General features: G+C 31.8%; 1 protein-coding gene across 1 annotated transcript; it reads right to left on the bottom strand.

Moving 5' to 3' along the window:
- Positions 1–11,564: 11,564 nt before the first annotated feature.
- Positions 11,565–13,364, bottom strand: LOC124363061 (neuropeptide CCHamide-1 receptor-like). The gene has a single exon (XM_046818141.1). It carries the CDS (start codon positions 13,194–13,196, stop codon positions 11,994–11,996), a length of 1,203 nt encoding a protein of 400 aa, XP_046674097.1. The 5' UTR covers positions 13,197–13,364; the 3' UTR covers positions 11,565–11,993.
- Positions 13,365–18,872: the final 5,508 nt, after the last annotated feature.

Raw genomic sequence — 18,872 nt, forward strand, 5'->3', positions numbered from 1 at the left:
GATGTGCATATCAACCTATGCTTACATTTAAGAATCTCGGCTTACTCCTCGTGGACCGTCCCCCAATGAACCCATGAAAAACAAGATATTTAGATCTAACGAATATGTACGGAGTTTAAACCTCCTAACTTATACGGTTAAAAAAAATAGGGGGGGAAGGGACTTAAAACTCACCTTGTATATTATCTTCTTGAGAGCCATGTTTTCTTTTTTTTAATCTGCTTAAAAATTAAAATTACCACTGTTTTCATTTTAAGTTCAATTCAATTTATAAATTGTTATTGTTTGCTTACAATAATTTAATAATATTTTTAGAAACAAAATATTTATCACCCCAAAACTACTTATCTATAAGTATTCCTAAGGTGTTTCATAATTTCATTACTTATATTGTAAAGCTTTTTATCTTTTACACTTTTTAATAAAATTTTACAGTAGTGTCAAAATTTGATTTATTGCGAGAATTATCTTGATGTACTACGTGTACACTGTAATGTTGTTCGTTCTCTTGGCTCTTGGAATTTGTTCTTTAGCAAAGTAAATAAAGTACCTCATTTATTGGTCTTTCCATCTTAGAACTTTTTAAAATCTATAGCTCATTCTATTAGGCTACATGTTTTAATATCTGACACATTTTATAAACTTCATATGGTTCTCCTGATTGTTTAAAATTTATTATAACTTATTTGGTTTGGGAAATAATGTACCGAACCAGTGACGATAGATATTACAATAAAGTAAAACATAGTATCACTGCATTTGTTCCTTCGCCACTATAAACACAAAGTGAATATTGATTTTTAATCTATGCACAGAATAGCAATGTAAGTTTTAGATTTTTGTTATACTCTTATATTAGAAATTAACATACATTTTTATTACGTTACGAACGATATTTTATACACGTTAATTTCCTTTCATTCCTTTTTTCAAAACATTCCTGTGTGTTAATTTATATCCATGGTGGACATCACATCCTGTACGAAACATTTTATCTAGCTCTGACATAAATGTAGAAGTTTTAAAAAATCAAGTGACGTGTATATTATAACTTTTTTTCTTTTGAATAGTAACTTTTCCATACAAGAGATCAATAGAATAAAACTTTACTACAGTAAACCACCGGATTTGAATTGTAATTTTAACTAGTAAATTGAGTTAAACAGACAGAATATATTATTTAATAATAATAATAAAAACCGGCCTTACAAACTAAATCTTTGAAAACGTAATTGATAATATCGATTTACTGATCTAGTGAAGTTGCAAATTGTTTACAGCAATACATTTACTAGTAATCCTTGTTTATATTTAAAGCATCTTCTCATTTGTTAATCTTCCAGGATAAACAATGTTATGGATTTCGTCATATTTTGAAACAGTATTCGGAAAGGTAAAAGCTTTTCTAAATTTAATAAATATTTATTTTATTTAAAAAATGTTATGTAAGTAATACCTTTCGATCCGATTCTACCGGACCATGATAGATTTTGTGAACTATTTATTTCCCTATCTTATTATAATCAGAATTAGATTAAATTCGTATTTTTTCATTCCGATTAAATAAATATTTGTAATCTCAAATATGTCTTCTCGCTAACAATCTTCGATTTTAAGTTTAATGCTGAATAATATAATTATTTAAGGAATATTTGTTATTAAACTTTTTAATTGGAAAGGCATTAGAACTTGTGCCATAAAAACTGTTGAAAATAATAAAAAGTACATAAATAAGTTTTGTTTCATACTGTGTTATAACCTATTTAATATTTTTGTATTTTTATGCTTTTAAGGACAATTTTGATATATTCAAAGCAAACATAGGTTAGTTGTGTTCTAAGTAAAGAACACTTACACATCTTAAACAGTTTGATTCAACTTTGATTTAACTCCAACAGCTACCGCACCGCTTTACATACACGTACAGTGAAAGTTTGTAAAAGTTGGATAACTAAATCAAAAAGTTATATTCTCTAATGTACGTGCTGCAAAATTGCAATATCCATGAATAATAACATCCTAAGGGTCATCCAATAATTTTTACATCTCGCATAGCGTCGTGCATATGAAAATTGCTTATTATATAGTCGTAATAATAATATAATTATTATTTCAACGACCAAATAGTAACACAATAGATAAAAGAAATGTTTCTTGCTAACTGGATACATATTGGCCTAAAATATTGGATTATAATTATAGTTTATCTCATAAATCAATGATACACTTTATAGCAAATTATAAATATGTTTAGGCCAGACTCATCCTCGATTATCTGGGGCCCATGTATTCACCATTCCCAATTGACGTCAGAACCGAGGTTTCACGCCAATTAATTGTTTATGAAGTAATTATCCCCAGTGGTCTCATCCCATTGAGTAATACGCGTCGTACAGGCATTTGGGACAGGCTTTGAATTTCAATGATTAGTGATATTCGTTATGGCCTCAAGATATTGTTTACCAAATTCATATGCTACTTAAAACATTAGGGTTGAATTAATTTCTGAAGAAAACTTTTTTATTATTAATAACACTTTTTAAAATTCATTTATTATTAAAATTTATATATATATATAAATTTAAAATTAATTTATTATTCAAATTTATATATATATATATATATGTGTGTGTGTGTGTGTGTGTGTGTGTGTGTGGTGTGTGTGTGTGTGTGTGTGTGTGTTGTGTGTGTGTGTGTGTGTGGTGTGCTTGCTTCTTTTTCTTTAACGCACGTTGGTAAAAAAATATCTACCTTAGTTATATAGAAGTCATAAACCTATATTTAAAAAAACATGGGTAGTCGAACTTGAACCTTATTTTGCCGTACGGGATTACAAGCACTAAAGCTCTATAGTAATTTATTTTTCAATTTTTATTGCTTATGTATTGCGTAATTAAAAATTATAATAAAAACTTGGTAATAAGTGTAACGTTTTTTTTAAGTTTGTACTACTTATTGTTTTCGCACTTCGTATTTCGTAACAATGTAAGGGAACTTGCTTTCACTTATTTATCCTTTTGCAAACTATCATGTGATGAATAAAATTTTTCTCTACTCTTTATAATATATAGGCTTATAATGTATATATATATATATATATATATATATACATTATATCGTTGTTTTTTAATTATATCGTTCATAATGTTTACATCCTTTTCCTCTTATTTAAATTTTTTATGAATTTGGAAAAAACTTTATACTAAGAAGGGTTTGTGTTTTCTTTTTCCAACTGCTTTGTCTAGTAAACCCAAATAACAGTGCTAAATCAACGTAAATAAACTTGTTACGTGTGTTGAAGAAGGTTCTATGTATTACTCACAATATTTATATCGGTGGTGTCCACATTAAGAAGTTGTTTCTGATAAAAAGACAGCGTACACCACATTTAATAGCATCTTTACAATTTAAAGAAAATTTTACTGCGCACAGTCAGGTATTTATTGAAGTGCTGTTTTGTAGCTATTATGTTACAAGTATAATCAAATATTGAGGTAAATAGATATTGTAACTAGTTTTACCACAGTAGTAAATACTTATAGCTTTGCTTTAGTGCTTAGTTAATTTTTTAGTTTAATTGTGAGAGCGGACAAGTAAAGCAAAGAAAGTACACCTCATGTCGCATAACGGACTTCGCTGAGATCGCAAAGCAAATTTTTATACCTCATTCTTTGTGTCCTGTGGAGACAGACAAGCAATGTAACAGAGCAGATATTTATTAACTTAAAGGCAGAAGAGAAATTGTACCAGCCTACTGAGTCATGACTCTCAGCAACATCCCATGTGGGACAAGCACTATCTTAGAAATAAGCCTTGTTTATTTCGAAATAAAAGTTACGCAAAACATTCAAAATCTACAGATAACCTATTTTGGAGATATCTTGCTACATGAGCTACAAAAATACTATCATCATTCGTTTACAAATTGATTTATTCGTCTCGTTGCCATCTTAGTTACTCATGAGACCAATGTAAAAAATGTTCACTAAATGCTCAAAAAAATCCTATAGAGTGTCAAGTCTAAAGATTCGTACGTTCCTAAGAAATCGTTGTAGACGGTCAGATAGAAAAAAAAATTTCGAGCCACTCGAGTTATAAGTTGCGTTAATGTTCACCCATCAAGGCTATAGGTCAAGCCCGATGTTTTTGTCTTACCTATAACTGTCCCACCACTTTAATGCTGTAACATTTATAATTTTAGGTAAGTTGTCCATATTATTACATAATATTTTTTGTTAAAATATCCATAAATTATATTACAAGTTTTAAATTTCTGGCTAAAAATATTTTCAATTTATTAACTGCGGTAAAATTTAAGAAAAATATCTTTATACAGTCCAATTTTAAATAAAATTATAACCATCAGGTTAGTTTATTTTCTAATTGAACATTCCTAACGTAAATATAACGTTAAAGAAACCATATTCCATACTAAACCAGTTTAATTGAACTAATAAAATAGTAGGTAATTTTTACATGTACGTTTATTATAGCTTACTAACATTGGAAGTTATAGTTTTCCGCGTGAATTAACGCTATTAAATTTTGAACGAATGAAGCAAGCAGATAAGAAAGGGTATTTATAACGTCCAAATTAATATGTGGTTGTTTAATATGTGCTGCAAGTATAATGGAACAATGTGCCCGATAATACAGAGGCTAACAATTAAAAAACCTAATACAAAAAACTAACATCAAAGTACTGTTGGGTAAAATTAAGATGAATTCACAGACATAAGATCCTGACGTGTGCAAAACTATCGAGCAATGTTGGGAGAGGAATTTCATGTTCACTGCATCGATTACTAGTTCAGCGTCACGCTGTTCTCAGGGCGTAATCAAGTTCAAGCGTAATCAATACCAGTTCAAGTCACGGTGGGCGTAATCAAGTTGTAACTGCAAGATGTGGAGCATGTTCAGAAATAATACAAGGAAGTAAGTCACACCATGTGTCATGTAACAGGGTCAGGTTGTGTGAAAAGATTTCAAGTTTATAAGCACGTCACACAAGTTAAAATGTAATATGAAATGTGTAATTCTTCTGAATTTGCTCTGTTCCCATCATGGTTACCTATAAGACCAATTTAAAAATTTATAGTAGTACTAACGCTCAGCAGCCAAAACGTGGAGTGACATGGACCATCTTGGAACAAAAGAAAATAAAGCTTGCAAAAGTTCATTCTCAAAATATGATGTGGATTGACAGACATATAGTCATACAGAAATGAAGTGTGTTCTAGTTTATTGAGTGATATGATGTGCTAGGGCTCAGACAGTAAAAGTTAAATATTTAAGGTGTAACTGTAATGTAATTAAATTTGCTAACATATTTCCCCCCCCCTGGCTTTAAAATATTTTCATCCATTAATTTTTGTTGTAAGCTTTTAGATTAGCCTCAACAATGAACCGAATTAAATCAAATTCATAGGTTACATACTGGTTTCTACATGCATACTTTGTAAAGTAATTCTTTATGTCAAATGGAGTAAAACTTTGTATTATAAGGTAAACATGCCTTAATATAACTGTCTACACTCATATTTAAAATTTTTATAATCTTCAAATCTTTTCATAAAAGTCAATATTTTATTAAAATAACTTGATTGATAGCAGAACAATATTAGTCCATAATATCCTGAAATAGTTTACAGTTAATTAAGTAACCCATAAGATAATCGTTCCTAACGGTTTTATACATAAATATATATTGCATTAATGCCTTTTTAAAATCACCTAGTGGTCAAAGGCGTTGTTGTTTTATTTTAAAGTCAAAACAAACTGGATCGTTTTGCATAAGCAAATCCTCTTTGCTTCTCCCGCTTTCTTTTCCGATTTAAAAACTTTTTTATCCTCTTTGGCATAAACAGGTGCAAATATTCTGGACAAAACTTTGTATTTTGTAAGAACTTAATGCTACGCACAAACTTTTCCAAGTACTTGACCATTATTAGGGAAGAAGAATAGATAATATGTAATTATATTTATAAACTTTCTTAACTTTTTTTCCTGGTCTTAAAAGCTCAAACATTAGTACTTATAAAACAAACTGATACACCAAGTGAGTCCTACATAACAGAGCAAAAACGTAACGGAAGAGTTATGGCTCAGACGGACTGACGGACTGACGGTCTGCCCTTTTAACTTTTCAACCCAAAAATTCATTTATATATATATATATTTTCAACATCGAGTTCGATAATGGTTACATATCACTCCATGGAAATGTGATGAATGATAATGAACATTTGGTTTTATAGGTTACCGTGATGGCACCAAGAAAATAGCATAATAATTAAAGCTAAGTTAAAAAGCTGAGTATAATAATATGAAGACTTTTACATTTTACATGTAACATTTCAACATATGTAGCAGTATAAATTGAGCTATAGAATTGAATTCCCTGGCATTTTCCCTGAAATGCGTACTTTGAAATTTGCCAAATTATTTTCTCACGATATTTTTTATTCCCAATTTCAACAGCGTAGTAGGCTCAGACATGTATGGTGCATATGAAAAATGCACAGTCAGCATATCAATAATCTGGCACATACCAGACTTTCAAGTAAATGGTATACTGTATCACATAACTGTTTAAATTATTAATAAATCAGTGTGAGGAAATTATATTAATATGTCTTAATGATAAATGAAAACAATCACATTGAGGAACCTATTACTTTTATAAAATGATTAGGGCTAGTTTATGTTACGAGGTTCAGTTTCTAAAGCTCAAAAATGTTGTTGTGGGTACGTTATTTAAAAAAAATTCCGGTATATTATGTACAGATTTTTATTAGAACTCTCTACCAAACTTTTAAACTATCAATCATCGACTAAAGACAAACCAAAAAAGCTCAATATTTACTACCCAACAGCTGAATTTTTTCTTATGAGCTTTTAATTTGAGAATGGCTTGTTGTGATGTGTATAATTTGATATATAGCTTTATAACCACAAGTTATAATGACAGAGAAAGTACGATTTAAGTTGATTGTTTAATAGGCGAAATCCTAAAAAACTTTAATGGAACATTTCCTAAAAAGCTTCCAAAGTGCCGTGATGAAAAAATCTATTGAGACATGAAATAGATAATTTAAATTTATGAAAAAGCACACTAAATAAGACAGTTAAGACTGACACGAAGGTCACGCTGTTGAAGTTAGACTGTTGATTTCATATAAGCATTACTGCATAAAAGTAAGTTCGTTTCTTAAGAAGTATTTAGATTTGACAATTTTAATGCGAAAAAAGTGATATAAGGATAAACTCAGAGAATATTTTTTATTAGTTAGAAGTGGAAATTACGTTTTATACAAATCGTAAAGTATAAAGAAGAAATCTTTCTTGAGATATAATACTATATTATATATTTACATTTTTTCAATATCAGTGTATTTATCAAAATAAAAAGATACATTTCAAATCACTATAAGATAATGCTGTTTTTGATAACACAGATATATGAAATATTGTTAATTTTTCAAATCTCTTATAAGTGCGCTAATTTTTGTGTACAAGTGTATTTACTTTGCTATTTTCTCGTTGCAATCATGGCTACCCATTAGAGAATTTCCTAGTGTTTGCTAAGCATTATCGAACTCAGTATTCCTTATGTGGAAATGAAGCTTTACGCACAATTTAAAGGCTATAGGTAGGTTGTTTCGATTTATCTTGCTGAGAGACAGACAGACTGAAATTAAATCGTTCCAGTCCCTGTTCAAACTATTGCATACGTATTTGCCTGTTTGTGCAGTTTTACCATTTCGTTTCTATTTTTACTGTACAATATTCTGCTATGGTATTTTTAAAGTGGATTGAATATGGCATTACAGGAGTAGATGGAAAATGTCTATTCGTGAATTGGTTTGTCTATGTACTTTAGGTTTATGTTTTATAAAAAATAAAAACCTTCTTCCAAAAAAACGTATAAGGTAAAATTAATCTTGATGGAGAATTAAAAACATTAATTATTCAAAATTAAAATCTTAACAGAAGGAGATCCAGTTAAATACCTTAAATTAAATGGTCCAGCAAATGCGTCAACAAAGAAAGTCAAAAATAGTTTTTGAATATTTGTTACATTTATATGAACCGTTGATACATTTAAGGATAGTTATTTTTAATTATATCTTTGATTTAAATTTCAAAAGATAATGATACCATTATACAATTTGTTTACGATTAAAACTCCTCTAATATAGAAAAAGGCTTTACTTGTTGTTCAGTGCTTGAAAGGTTACCCGTCGCGGAAGGAAAGGCTTTATTCTGGCTCATGAATTATTCCGGCACCGTCAGGAAGTGGAGATTTTTACTCAATTTATCTAAAAATACTAACATCGTTCAGTTCCTAAGCATGGTAATAATTTATTGTTCACATAATTTAATTTAGCACAATGATTAAATTTGGTTTGTAATATAACATTCGTGTTACAAAATTAAACTTTTTAGGGCAGTTATTAGATGATTTACAGGATTACTAAATATCAATTACGATGGCCAATGGCAGGTTAAAATCACGTCAGTGGCACTTTTACATTTTATTAGTACCGACGACGTATACTATATTCTGTTGATAAGATCTTTTTGCACAGGCCAGTGGCTCATGAGAATGGACAGAATAAGGCTTATAAGGGGATCGGCCTCTCCTTTACAAAATTGGAAGCAGTAGGTTAATATGAAATGAAAAATATATAGGGAACTGGAATGATTGAAGTTTAAAGAAACTAACAGTGTGTGTGAACTGTGACACAAGTAACTTCAACCCATATCGAAACTGCTATAAACATATCTCATAGACTTGGGGTGACGCATGACACGGCGTCATATCACAAGCTCTTTGTGTCACAATCCGTTCTGTATATTAGCTTCTTGAGAGCCATGTTTTCTTTTTAAAAAAATCTGCTTAAAAATAAAAAATTACCACTTTTTTCGTTTTAAGTTCAATTCAATTTATAAATTGTTATGGGTTGCTTACAATAATTTAATAATATTTTAGAAACAAGATTGTCAAACAAACTGCACTAAATAGTACTTTCTACCCATAGTATTTATCTATAAGTAGTCCTTATGTGATTAATAATTTCATTACTTATATTATAAATATTTTTAACTTTTACACTTTTTAATAAAATTTTACATTAATGTGAAAATTTGATTTATTGCGAAAATTGTCTTGATCTACTACGTGTACACTGTAACGTTGTTCGATCTCGTGGCTCTTGGAATTTGTTCTTTAGCAAAGTAAATAAAGTACCTCATTTATTGGTCTTTACATCTTGGAACTTTTGATTTATTACGTGCATTTTAACTTAAATATCGTAATTCACAAGCTGAGTTATGGCATTTTAACTCTTAATAGGTCTCAATCAAAACAGAAAGTAACCTACATATTCCCAACTCAGATTGCTCCCAACTCAGGTAGAGTTCGATATGTATTTCAAAAATTAACCCACCTGCATAGTTGAAAATATAGACGGAGCTTAATTTATATAGTAGTAATTACATGATTTTGCATGACTTACAAGGGTTTTGGCTGAGAATTGGTTAACATATTTGCATTGGCCTTTTAGATAGCCAAGATGGCAACAAGGCTCTGTGGTTAATACATTTTGAAAAAAAAAACTGAGTACAATCATACAGTTAGTAGTACGCTAAACCAACTGTCATGTAACAGGCCTCGTTGAGTTTGCATGTAACATTTTAAATCTATAGCTCAATCCATTAGGCTACATGTTTTAAATATCTCACATATTTTATAACTTCATATGGTTCTCCTGTTTGTTTTCAAATTTATTATATCTTATTTGATTTGGAAAATCGTGTACAGAACCAGTGAGGATGGATATTACAATAAAGCAAAACATAGTATGACAGAACTCGTGCCTTCGCCGCTACAAACAAAGTGAATATTGATTTTTAATTAATGCACAGAATAGCAATGTAAGTTTTAGATTTTTGTTATACTCTTTAATAGACATTAACTGAAATGAGCAGAAATGTTTATTATGTTAAACACGATATTTTATACACGCTATTTTCCTTTAAAACATTCCTGTGTGTTAATTTATATCCACCATCACATTCTGTACGAAACATTTTATCTGGCTCTGGCATAAATTTAGAACGTTTTAAAAAGCAAATGACGTGTATATGATAACTCTTTTACTTTGAATCGTAACTTTTTATACTAGAGATCAATAGAATAAACCTTTACTATAATAAACCATCAGATTTGAATTGCAATTTTAACTAGTAAATTGAATTAAATTGCCAGAATATATTATTTACTAATTATAAAACCCGGCCTTACAACTAATTTTTTGAAAATGTAAATCAATATATAATATCGATTTACCGATCTAGTGAAGTTGCAATTATTGTTTACAGCAATATATTTACTAGTAACACCTGTTTACATTTAAAGCATCTTCACATGTGTTAATCCTCCAGGATAAACAATGTTATGGTTTTCGTAGTACGTTGAAAAAGTATTCGGAAAGGTAAAAGCTTTTGTAAATTGAATGTATATTTTTTAATAAAAAATGCTATGTAAGTAATACCTTTCGATCCGATTCTACTGGAACATGTAGATTTTGTGAACTATTTATTTCCCTACCTTATTATAATCAGAACTAGATTAAATTAGTAATTTATCATTCCGATTAAATAAATATTTGTAATCGCAAATATGTTGCCCGCTAAAAATCTTCGATTTAAAGATTACTGATGAACAATATAATTTAAGGAATATTTTTTTATTAAACTGTTTTAATTGGAAAGGCATTAGAACTTAACATTGCATATACTTTGTGTCATAAAAAACTGTGAAAATAATAAAAAGCACAAATAAGTTTTGTTTCATACTGTGTTATAACCGATTTAATATTTTTTGTTTTCTTTGATTTTAACACAATTTTGTCATATTCAAAGCACGTAGAGGTGAGTTATGTTTGAAGCAAGAGAGAACACGTACACAACCTAAACAGTTTGATTCAACTTTGATTTAACTCCAACAGCTACCGCACCGCTTTACATACACGTACAGTGAAAGTTTGTAAAAGTTGGAGAACTAAATCAGCAAAGTTATATTCTGTAATGCACGTGCTGTAATACTAACTGTAATATCCATGGATAATAATTTCTTATAATTTATTTTGAATTTTTTTCTTTATAAAAAACGGGTTTATGCATTTAACAACAAACATTTACAGTCATAAAATTTAATCTTCATTCTTACGGGTTCAATTCAAGTTTAATCAATATTATGAAAACAATTTATAATTTCAAGACATGTATTTATTTGGTCTGAAGAAGACACCAAGTGATTTTTACATTAAGTACCTAGTAACAAATAAAATCTTCCTTTCTTGTCATGCGAAATGCGAATTAATAGGCTACTAGTTAGTGTAAGTGAATATTTCTATTCTGATCACCATTTATTTCTAAAAAATAACAATTTAATATTCATAAATTTTGTATCACACAACTCATGTTGTAGCTTTTTGCTCATTGAGTACTATCCTTGCAAAAGCCCTTGCATGTTTTGGGTATAAAAACTAAAAACACACTCAAAAAATAACTTTATTTATTTACATAACAGTTTGGAGTTAATTTATGACATAAACTCACACATTTGAAATATCCATTGAGTATAAAGTTAAATACATCTATAGGTGTAGAGAAAAGTACCAAAGGACGTTTCTTAGATTTTAACATGTAATCATAATTTTTGACATAAATATTGAAACCATTCATAAGCATACGCCTATTTACATGCATATCCTCTACACCTTAAGTTACATTGATCCCTTATTTTGTCTATCGGACTGTTACATTGACGATTAAGAGAGCAATAGTTATCTCGGTTTCGTATTGAACAGTCATGAATTTAAAATTGTGACCTCTGTTCAGGCGAAAGACTGCATGGCAAAAGCAGTCAAGGAATCAGCTTGAGGAGACTGAGTGTAGGAACCCCACCGGCCTCTCCCAGCCTGTCACATGTTATCGGCCCCGTTCATCGTCAGGGTGGTCTGGGTGTAGTCTCCCGTGGCCGTTGTCTGCTCGGGCCGCCGCAGTGTGCTCTGGTGGAGGTGGAGGTGGACAGTGGTAGAGTCCCACTTGCGAGTACCAGTTCGCCTCCGGTGACTGGAGCGGCTCCTGCGTGCCGAGGTCCTCCAGCAGCAGAGATAGCGGTCAAAGTGCTTCCTGAATGTACCCGAAACACAGTAAAGCGCAATTGGATTGATGCACGAGTTTACGAACGCCAAGCAGAACCCGACGATTCGCAGGTGGTGCCAGAAGGCGTTATAATTTGCTTCGGGATCCGAGGAGAAGTAAAACCACAAAAAGAATACGTGGTTGGGGAAGAAGCAGACGGCGAAGATAATAACGAATGCGAGAACAGTCTTTGCCACTTTCTTCCTGGCCTTGATCTGCCGCGCTTGGGGGGGCTGCATCTCCCCCGGCATGTTCCGCGTGCTGAGTATCAGGTGACGGGCCATCATGATGTAGAAGAACCCGATGATGCTCAAAGGAATCGTATAGTAGACTAGGAACCTCCCCAATATGACACCCTGAGCGTACTTTTTACCGTATTCTTCAGGGAAAGGATAACAAACCACCAAGGATGAGTCGTTAGGGTTCATGTTCTGCAGGTGAGACCCGAAGGCTGCCGGTAAGGAGAAGACAACTGCAAGCCCCCAGATAGCCAACGCTATCATCACCGTGACCCTGGTGGCACCGCGTCCACCGATACTGGAAAACTGCTTTCTGATTGGATCGACTATAGCGAAGAACCTGTCAGCCGACAGCGCGGTCAGGGTGAAGACTGAGACTCCGATAGAGATGTCTTTCGTGGTCTCGGAGAGCTTGCAGACGAATTCACCGAAGGGCCAGTTGGGTACTGTGTAGATCGTGGAGGTGAAGGGCACACAACTGACTATCACCAGGAGATCTCCGAGAGCCAGGCTGAGAATGTAGGTGTTGGGGACGTTGCGCATGGTGCGATGCCGGATGAAGATGACCACCAGTGTGCCGTTGCCCACCACCCCCACCAGGAAGATGAGGGAGAAGAGGACCGGCACATAGTACGTCTCAGGTCTGTCCGGATAGGGAGGGATCTCCGTACTGGACTTGTTGGTCACCTCTGTCACTCTGGAGCCGTTGTTGAAATCATCATCGGCGGTTGTGTTGTACATGATTGATACAATATTCAATCACATGCGTTGTTTACAATCATGATAGTTATTCATTGAAGCACTGTAACTGCTGCCCATTTTATTAATTTGGAATTCAATTTTCTTTAACTCAAATTTGAAGATCTTGGTGGTGTTATTTCTTCATGATGTACATCCTCAGCTTCCGATCTGAAACAAATGAAAATAAATTAATATGTAACATTATCTTGCCAATTTCTTATCACTTAGTGCTTATCCAAACTGGAATACATTTCCATTTCAGATGGTCACATTAAAAACTATTATGATGCACTAAAATGTCGTGAAGACTAAAATATTTGTCTATATAAATACTACCAAATGAGATACGATTGATAATTTAAATTTAAATCCAAGAAAGGTTTAATTTTTACCCATGCATTTAAGATTTACAGTATAACCATTTTATTACTGTAGCTAACTGTACTGGATCAGATTTTCTAAACTTAAATTAGTATGTGACAGCTTCATATCAGTAATATTTATGTCTATATTTATTTGTTGTTTTAAAAGGCATGAACTCTATACTTAATGGAACCAACATATTACAATAGCAAAATATAAGTATTTCCAATAAATTTTCACTTTTTGAGCTATAAAAATATACAAGATGAAGACTTTTTCTATAACGAAATCTAATACAGAAAACCAATTACACTGCATCGTTAAATTATATTCTTCTTTAACTCAGCCTGCAAAAGTTCTCTCTGTGATAAAACAATCTTGATTTAATGCAATATAATACTTGCATTAGGTGCCTCTTATAAGTTAGAAAGACAGAAAGTTTTTGTATTGTAATGGAATATAAAGGAACATTACACTTATCTCTTAACTAGTTCCTATATTTTACTCGACATTCGTGACTGCCAAATACTACGTGATTGTAATTAAAAGTATAAATGGTGTAATACTATAAAGCAGATAACAACTTAAAGAATTCCAGATTTATCTCGTAATAATAATACGCTGCTGTTTGTTGAATCTCAGTGGTTTGTAGATATACTCACTCTTAAAATAATTTTGCAAATACGAAAATGTTTCACAGATTTACTTAGAAATTGCTTTAAATATAATATTAATAGAATAAGAAATAATAAAGCAAGAATATACTTTTAACGAAAAGTTTACATGCAGCATTACATAAAAAACTTATTTAATTTTAATATTAAATTTTATCATACACGAGTGTATGTGGGGAAAGCTGCATAAAAGGAAGGTGAACTGGAGCTAAACTCAAAATTCAATTGAATAAACCCTTCCTACCATATACCTAAGAAAACTGGGCTTCTCTACAGTGCTTAGAGATCGTGTCTATCACATCGTAGTGCACCGTGTACCTGATGAGACAATGAGACTACCACTTTAACTTACTTATAGTGGTCTCTTCAATATTTTAGTTAAATTCAAAAATTTCCAGTTCGCACGTACTTGTGGAAGGGGAAAATTGAATAATTGAAATTGTCATCTTTTTGTTTGGAATTGGTACTCGTGCTATTACAGTGTTTGGATGTGATAATATAAAATGTAATACCTTTAAGAAGATATATCTTTAAATTAGTAAAACTTTTTAATCATTGCATAGACATAGTAATAGAATTCAGTAGAAAATACTATGTAAACATATATGCATTGATTTGTTAAACGGCTTATGTCAAATTTAATGGAATATTCAATAACGGTGATCGTAACCATTAATAAATGCTGTGTTTTTAATAAGCCATTTTAAATTTCATTAATGACCGAAAAACTATAGTAAATACAAATTAACACATGCATGATGTTAGTCAGAGAACAGTATAATATAATACAAAAGTAAGCTTATTATGGCTGTCAGTTATCCACGTGATGGCTGTATATAAAGTTTAACCCCATGAGCTGATAATGCTCCCCGACTGTCCATCCATCAAACAAATGAGTTGCATCCATCACCACGCTTTGCAGTGAACTTGTGTGATCCACGAATATTGTCATATTGTATTGAGTGAATTAAAGTTTTATGATTTCTGATGAACGTCGATTCCATCACATACTGAAGTTATTCGTTCAAAATCTCATAAGGGTGCATTTTATTACGAATAGCAAACAAAGGATAAACCACATATGGACGTAATAAAATGTAACTACTACCTACTTTTATAAAATAAGATATTTTCACTAACCGAGAAGAAATATTCCTGTACAGTTTGTAAGAAACATAGCGGCTTGAAACTTTTTCGTCTCTCTGTTTGCAGGAAATGTTTTACGGTGCAGCTTAATGCCTAAAAATAAACCCATAGTACGTCACTCTATTTTTCTAAAAATAGATTTGAGAACAATCATTTTTTGGAGTTCGATAAACGATTGGTCCAAGACATCAGACATAAAATCTGACTTCGAGAGACCACTCAAATCTAATATATGTGAATGAAGAGCTTTTTATCAGAACCATCAATCTTGTACTGCAGCTATTCTAGCCCTTATTCTGTTTGATAATATCCTCTCACAGGCCAGTGGCCCATATGGTTGGGCAGAATAAGGCTTAAAAGAAGATCCTAAAGAAGATATATATTAATATTTTATAACCATACGTATATGGATAACAATGGTTAATTCTATTTGCATGTTTTTTCATCAGATTTATTGAGTCTTATCCTTTTGTTATACAGCATGAACATTCATAGAAGCACTTTCTATACTTATTCAAAAAGGATAACTATCCTTGATGAATATTTGATCCGCAGAATGTTCTAGATGTCCTCTATATAACATGTCGTGGAATACTACACCTGTCAGTTGACAGCTTTTTATAACTGTCTTCAGGCAAAAGGCCTCTGGAATATTTAAGCCATCGTTTGTAAATTCCATGACATTATAGAACATGCAGGACGTTACTTAAATAGGAGACGGTTTATAACAAGAACTTAATGAAAAATATTGAAAACGTCTTAAATGGGGTCAAATTCTTAAACATTTTACGTAAATGTACAAGATTTAAAACAATCAAGGTTCCATTTCAAAATGAATTTTAACAATAGTGACTGTTGATAAATTCCGATATATATCTGAATAAGATGTAACAGTCACTCTATGGTGACCGACGGCACCAGAAATATACAGGACATTTTTTTCTTGTTGTTTAGTAATTATTTAAATTAATCATTAATTTGTATTAGTTCGGGATCTCGGCTAATTGTATTGGTCGGCGAAGTTTTTCTCCATTTATTGAAAGTTAAGTATTATTAGATTTATTTTTACCAGAGGTGTTAGCAGGTGATGAGGGCACTATACATTCATTTAAAAATTAGGACAGGTAATCGTGTTTAGGTTAGCTTTAAACTATTAATTAGTAATTTCAAAAGTTAGCATAATAATGTAGTAGTATACATCTAAGTTGGCCACGATAGCAAGGTGTCTACTTAGGCGAAACTTGGGCAATGTAGGCGTCAGTCTAGCATGGTATCTAACAAGACCCGCATACTTCCCAAATTCACATTGGAAACATCTCTGCTTAGATACAATACAATAAATTAATCATGAAAGCTTATCCAAAGTTATTTACTTTTGTTATATAATAACAGTTGCTAAATAAATTTCAATTATTCTTAATTTTAACAATCATAACGCAACATAACAATATTATGAATAATGACATTGCATGTTAAGTATTTATTGCGTTAAACAACTTGTTTTTTATTGCCTAATATGAAAAGGCTACTTTTATTGAACAATAATTATGTATATATTTTTTGTGCAACTTATACTCTATATTTGCCTTTATTTACTAAACTGTATATACTACATTAATTCTATATCTCTTTCTGCGGCCTAGTGCCTACAATACCATTCCTTACTGGATTAAAATATTCACGTACAGTGACAGACCAATGAACCATTGTTTCCCGAATCAGCTGTTTACTGTACAACTCACCAACCAATCACAACGGTTGACTTATCAAGGCTCAATTGCCTACCTTGCAAGCGTATGCACGCTTGCTTATTATACTCTCGGTCCCGCCTGGGGCACTTATGTACTCTCTAGCCACTGCTTACCATAGTTACTCTCTCCCCCATGTATTACTCTCTCACTTAAAATATTAGTTTATCTCTATTTGTTGTACTTTTACATTAACATTAAAGTCAGTGCTCTGGATTGGCAATCTCTACCAGAACGTCTCTGCTCCCGGACACCCGCGTCTACCGTGCTCTACAGGACTGGCCACAGTGTTATGAACTATTCGTTTGCGGTCGTATTGTGCGTGAGTGAATCCGTGAAGGACATCTTCCGTCTTCACGCCTGCCTACAAGACAGCAGCCTATTTCCACACTTACTGATCACAACCTGGCCCTCAACAACAGCAGACTACGGTTAGGTACCTCTCATGAAAACAAAGGTAACTGTTTATTTTCTGCACTTTATTTCAATATGCACTGTTCATAAACTCATTATGTGTAACCTAGTGAACTCTTGTTAAAATCAGTGTGTTCGGCGTCTTCACTGCCTAGTGTGAAGTGGTCCTTCTTAATCGAGCCTCTAAAATATTATCTCACGGTTCTCATAACCAAAATTCATTCTTTTCATTGCATATTATGGTAATGGTGTTAAATGAAATCGTAACAGTGCTTATGTGGTTATTTGATATCAATCAAGGCAGGCCTTCTGAGATGAAAACCGTTTGTGTCTATTATGACAAATATCCCTAGTGAAATATTTTTAATAAATGCCATTTACTACAATAAAAACATCAATAGGCGGAGCAGGGAAGGTTTCACAATGATTAATAAAATGAAGAATCATGGCCTCGATAGAGGGTTGAAGTGGTACAGGAAGTGAAGATTACGGGACGAGAAGAGAGAAACAATTTGCAAACAAAGCGATGCAAATCAAGTGTAGAAAGCTTTGAGTTGTTTTCATTAGATTGACTCTGCTAAAGTTTTTCTCGGAAACTTTGATACCAGTAGCTTCATCAAAGTTTCCAAATATTTGTTCTGTTTATTAATTACATCATAAAACAATAACTTTAACTCTGAAATATGACAAATGTTTCTTTGAATAAAGAAAAAAGTGTCAAGATTTCTAACTTAGAATAGTTTGATTTATTCACTTCTAGTGAATTTACATACTTTTAGTGCATTTATTCTGGTTACATCAGAACTTAGTAAGTATATACGTATATATATATATATATATATATATATATATATATATATATATAATATAATATATGTATGTATATATAAAACATAAGTTTTAGTTGGAGCATGTTTCGGCGTTTTATGGAGTATTCTATCTGCTGCAGGCTGGATATAACATCTAATTTAATTCATCAACTTGTCCTTATAATGAATTGAAATTGAACGTTGACTTTAGGCGTAAGCACCGTTTACAAAAGTAAATTATCAAACAGTATTTTAAATTACTGCATGAAAACTGAATTTTTACTCGCACATTAATTATAAAAGACATTATTACTTTTAGCCTTGATTTTTTAGCCTCACACATACTAATAGCCATCTGTACTGACGATAGTTGTTTTTTAAATCCTAGTGAACCTTTATCATGTTAAACATGGAACACCCTCATGTTTAATCTTAGCGTTATAGGAAATGTCATATGTGAAATATGTCTTTTTACTTTTGTTCATTACATTTTTATAGGTTACTAAAATCATTCGTAAACAT

Source organism: Homalodisca vitripennis, chromosome 5, assembly GCF_021130785.1.
Source record: "Homalodisca vitripennis isolate AUS2020 chromosome 5, UT_GWSS_2.1, whole genome shotgun sequence".
NCBI lineage: Eukaryota > Metazoa > Arthropoda > Insecta > Hemiptera > Cicadellidae > Homalodisca > Homalodisca vitripennis.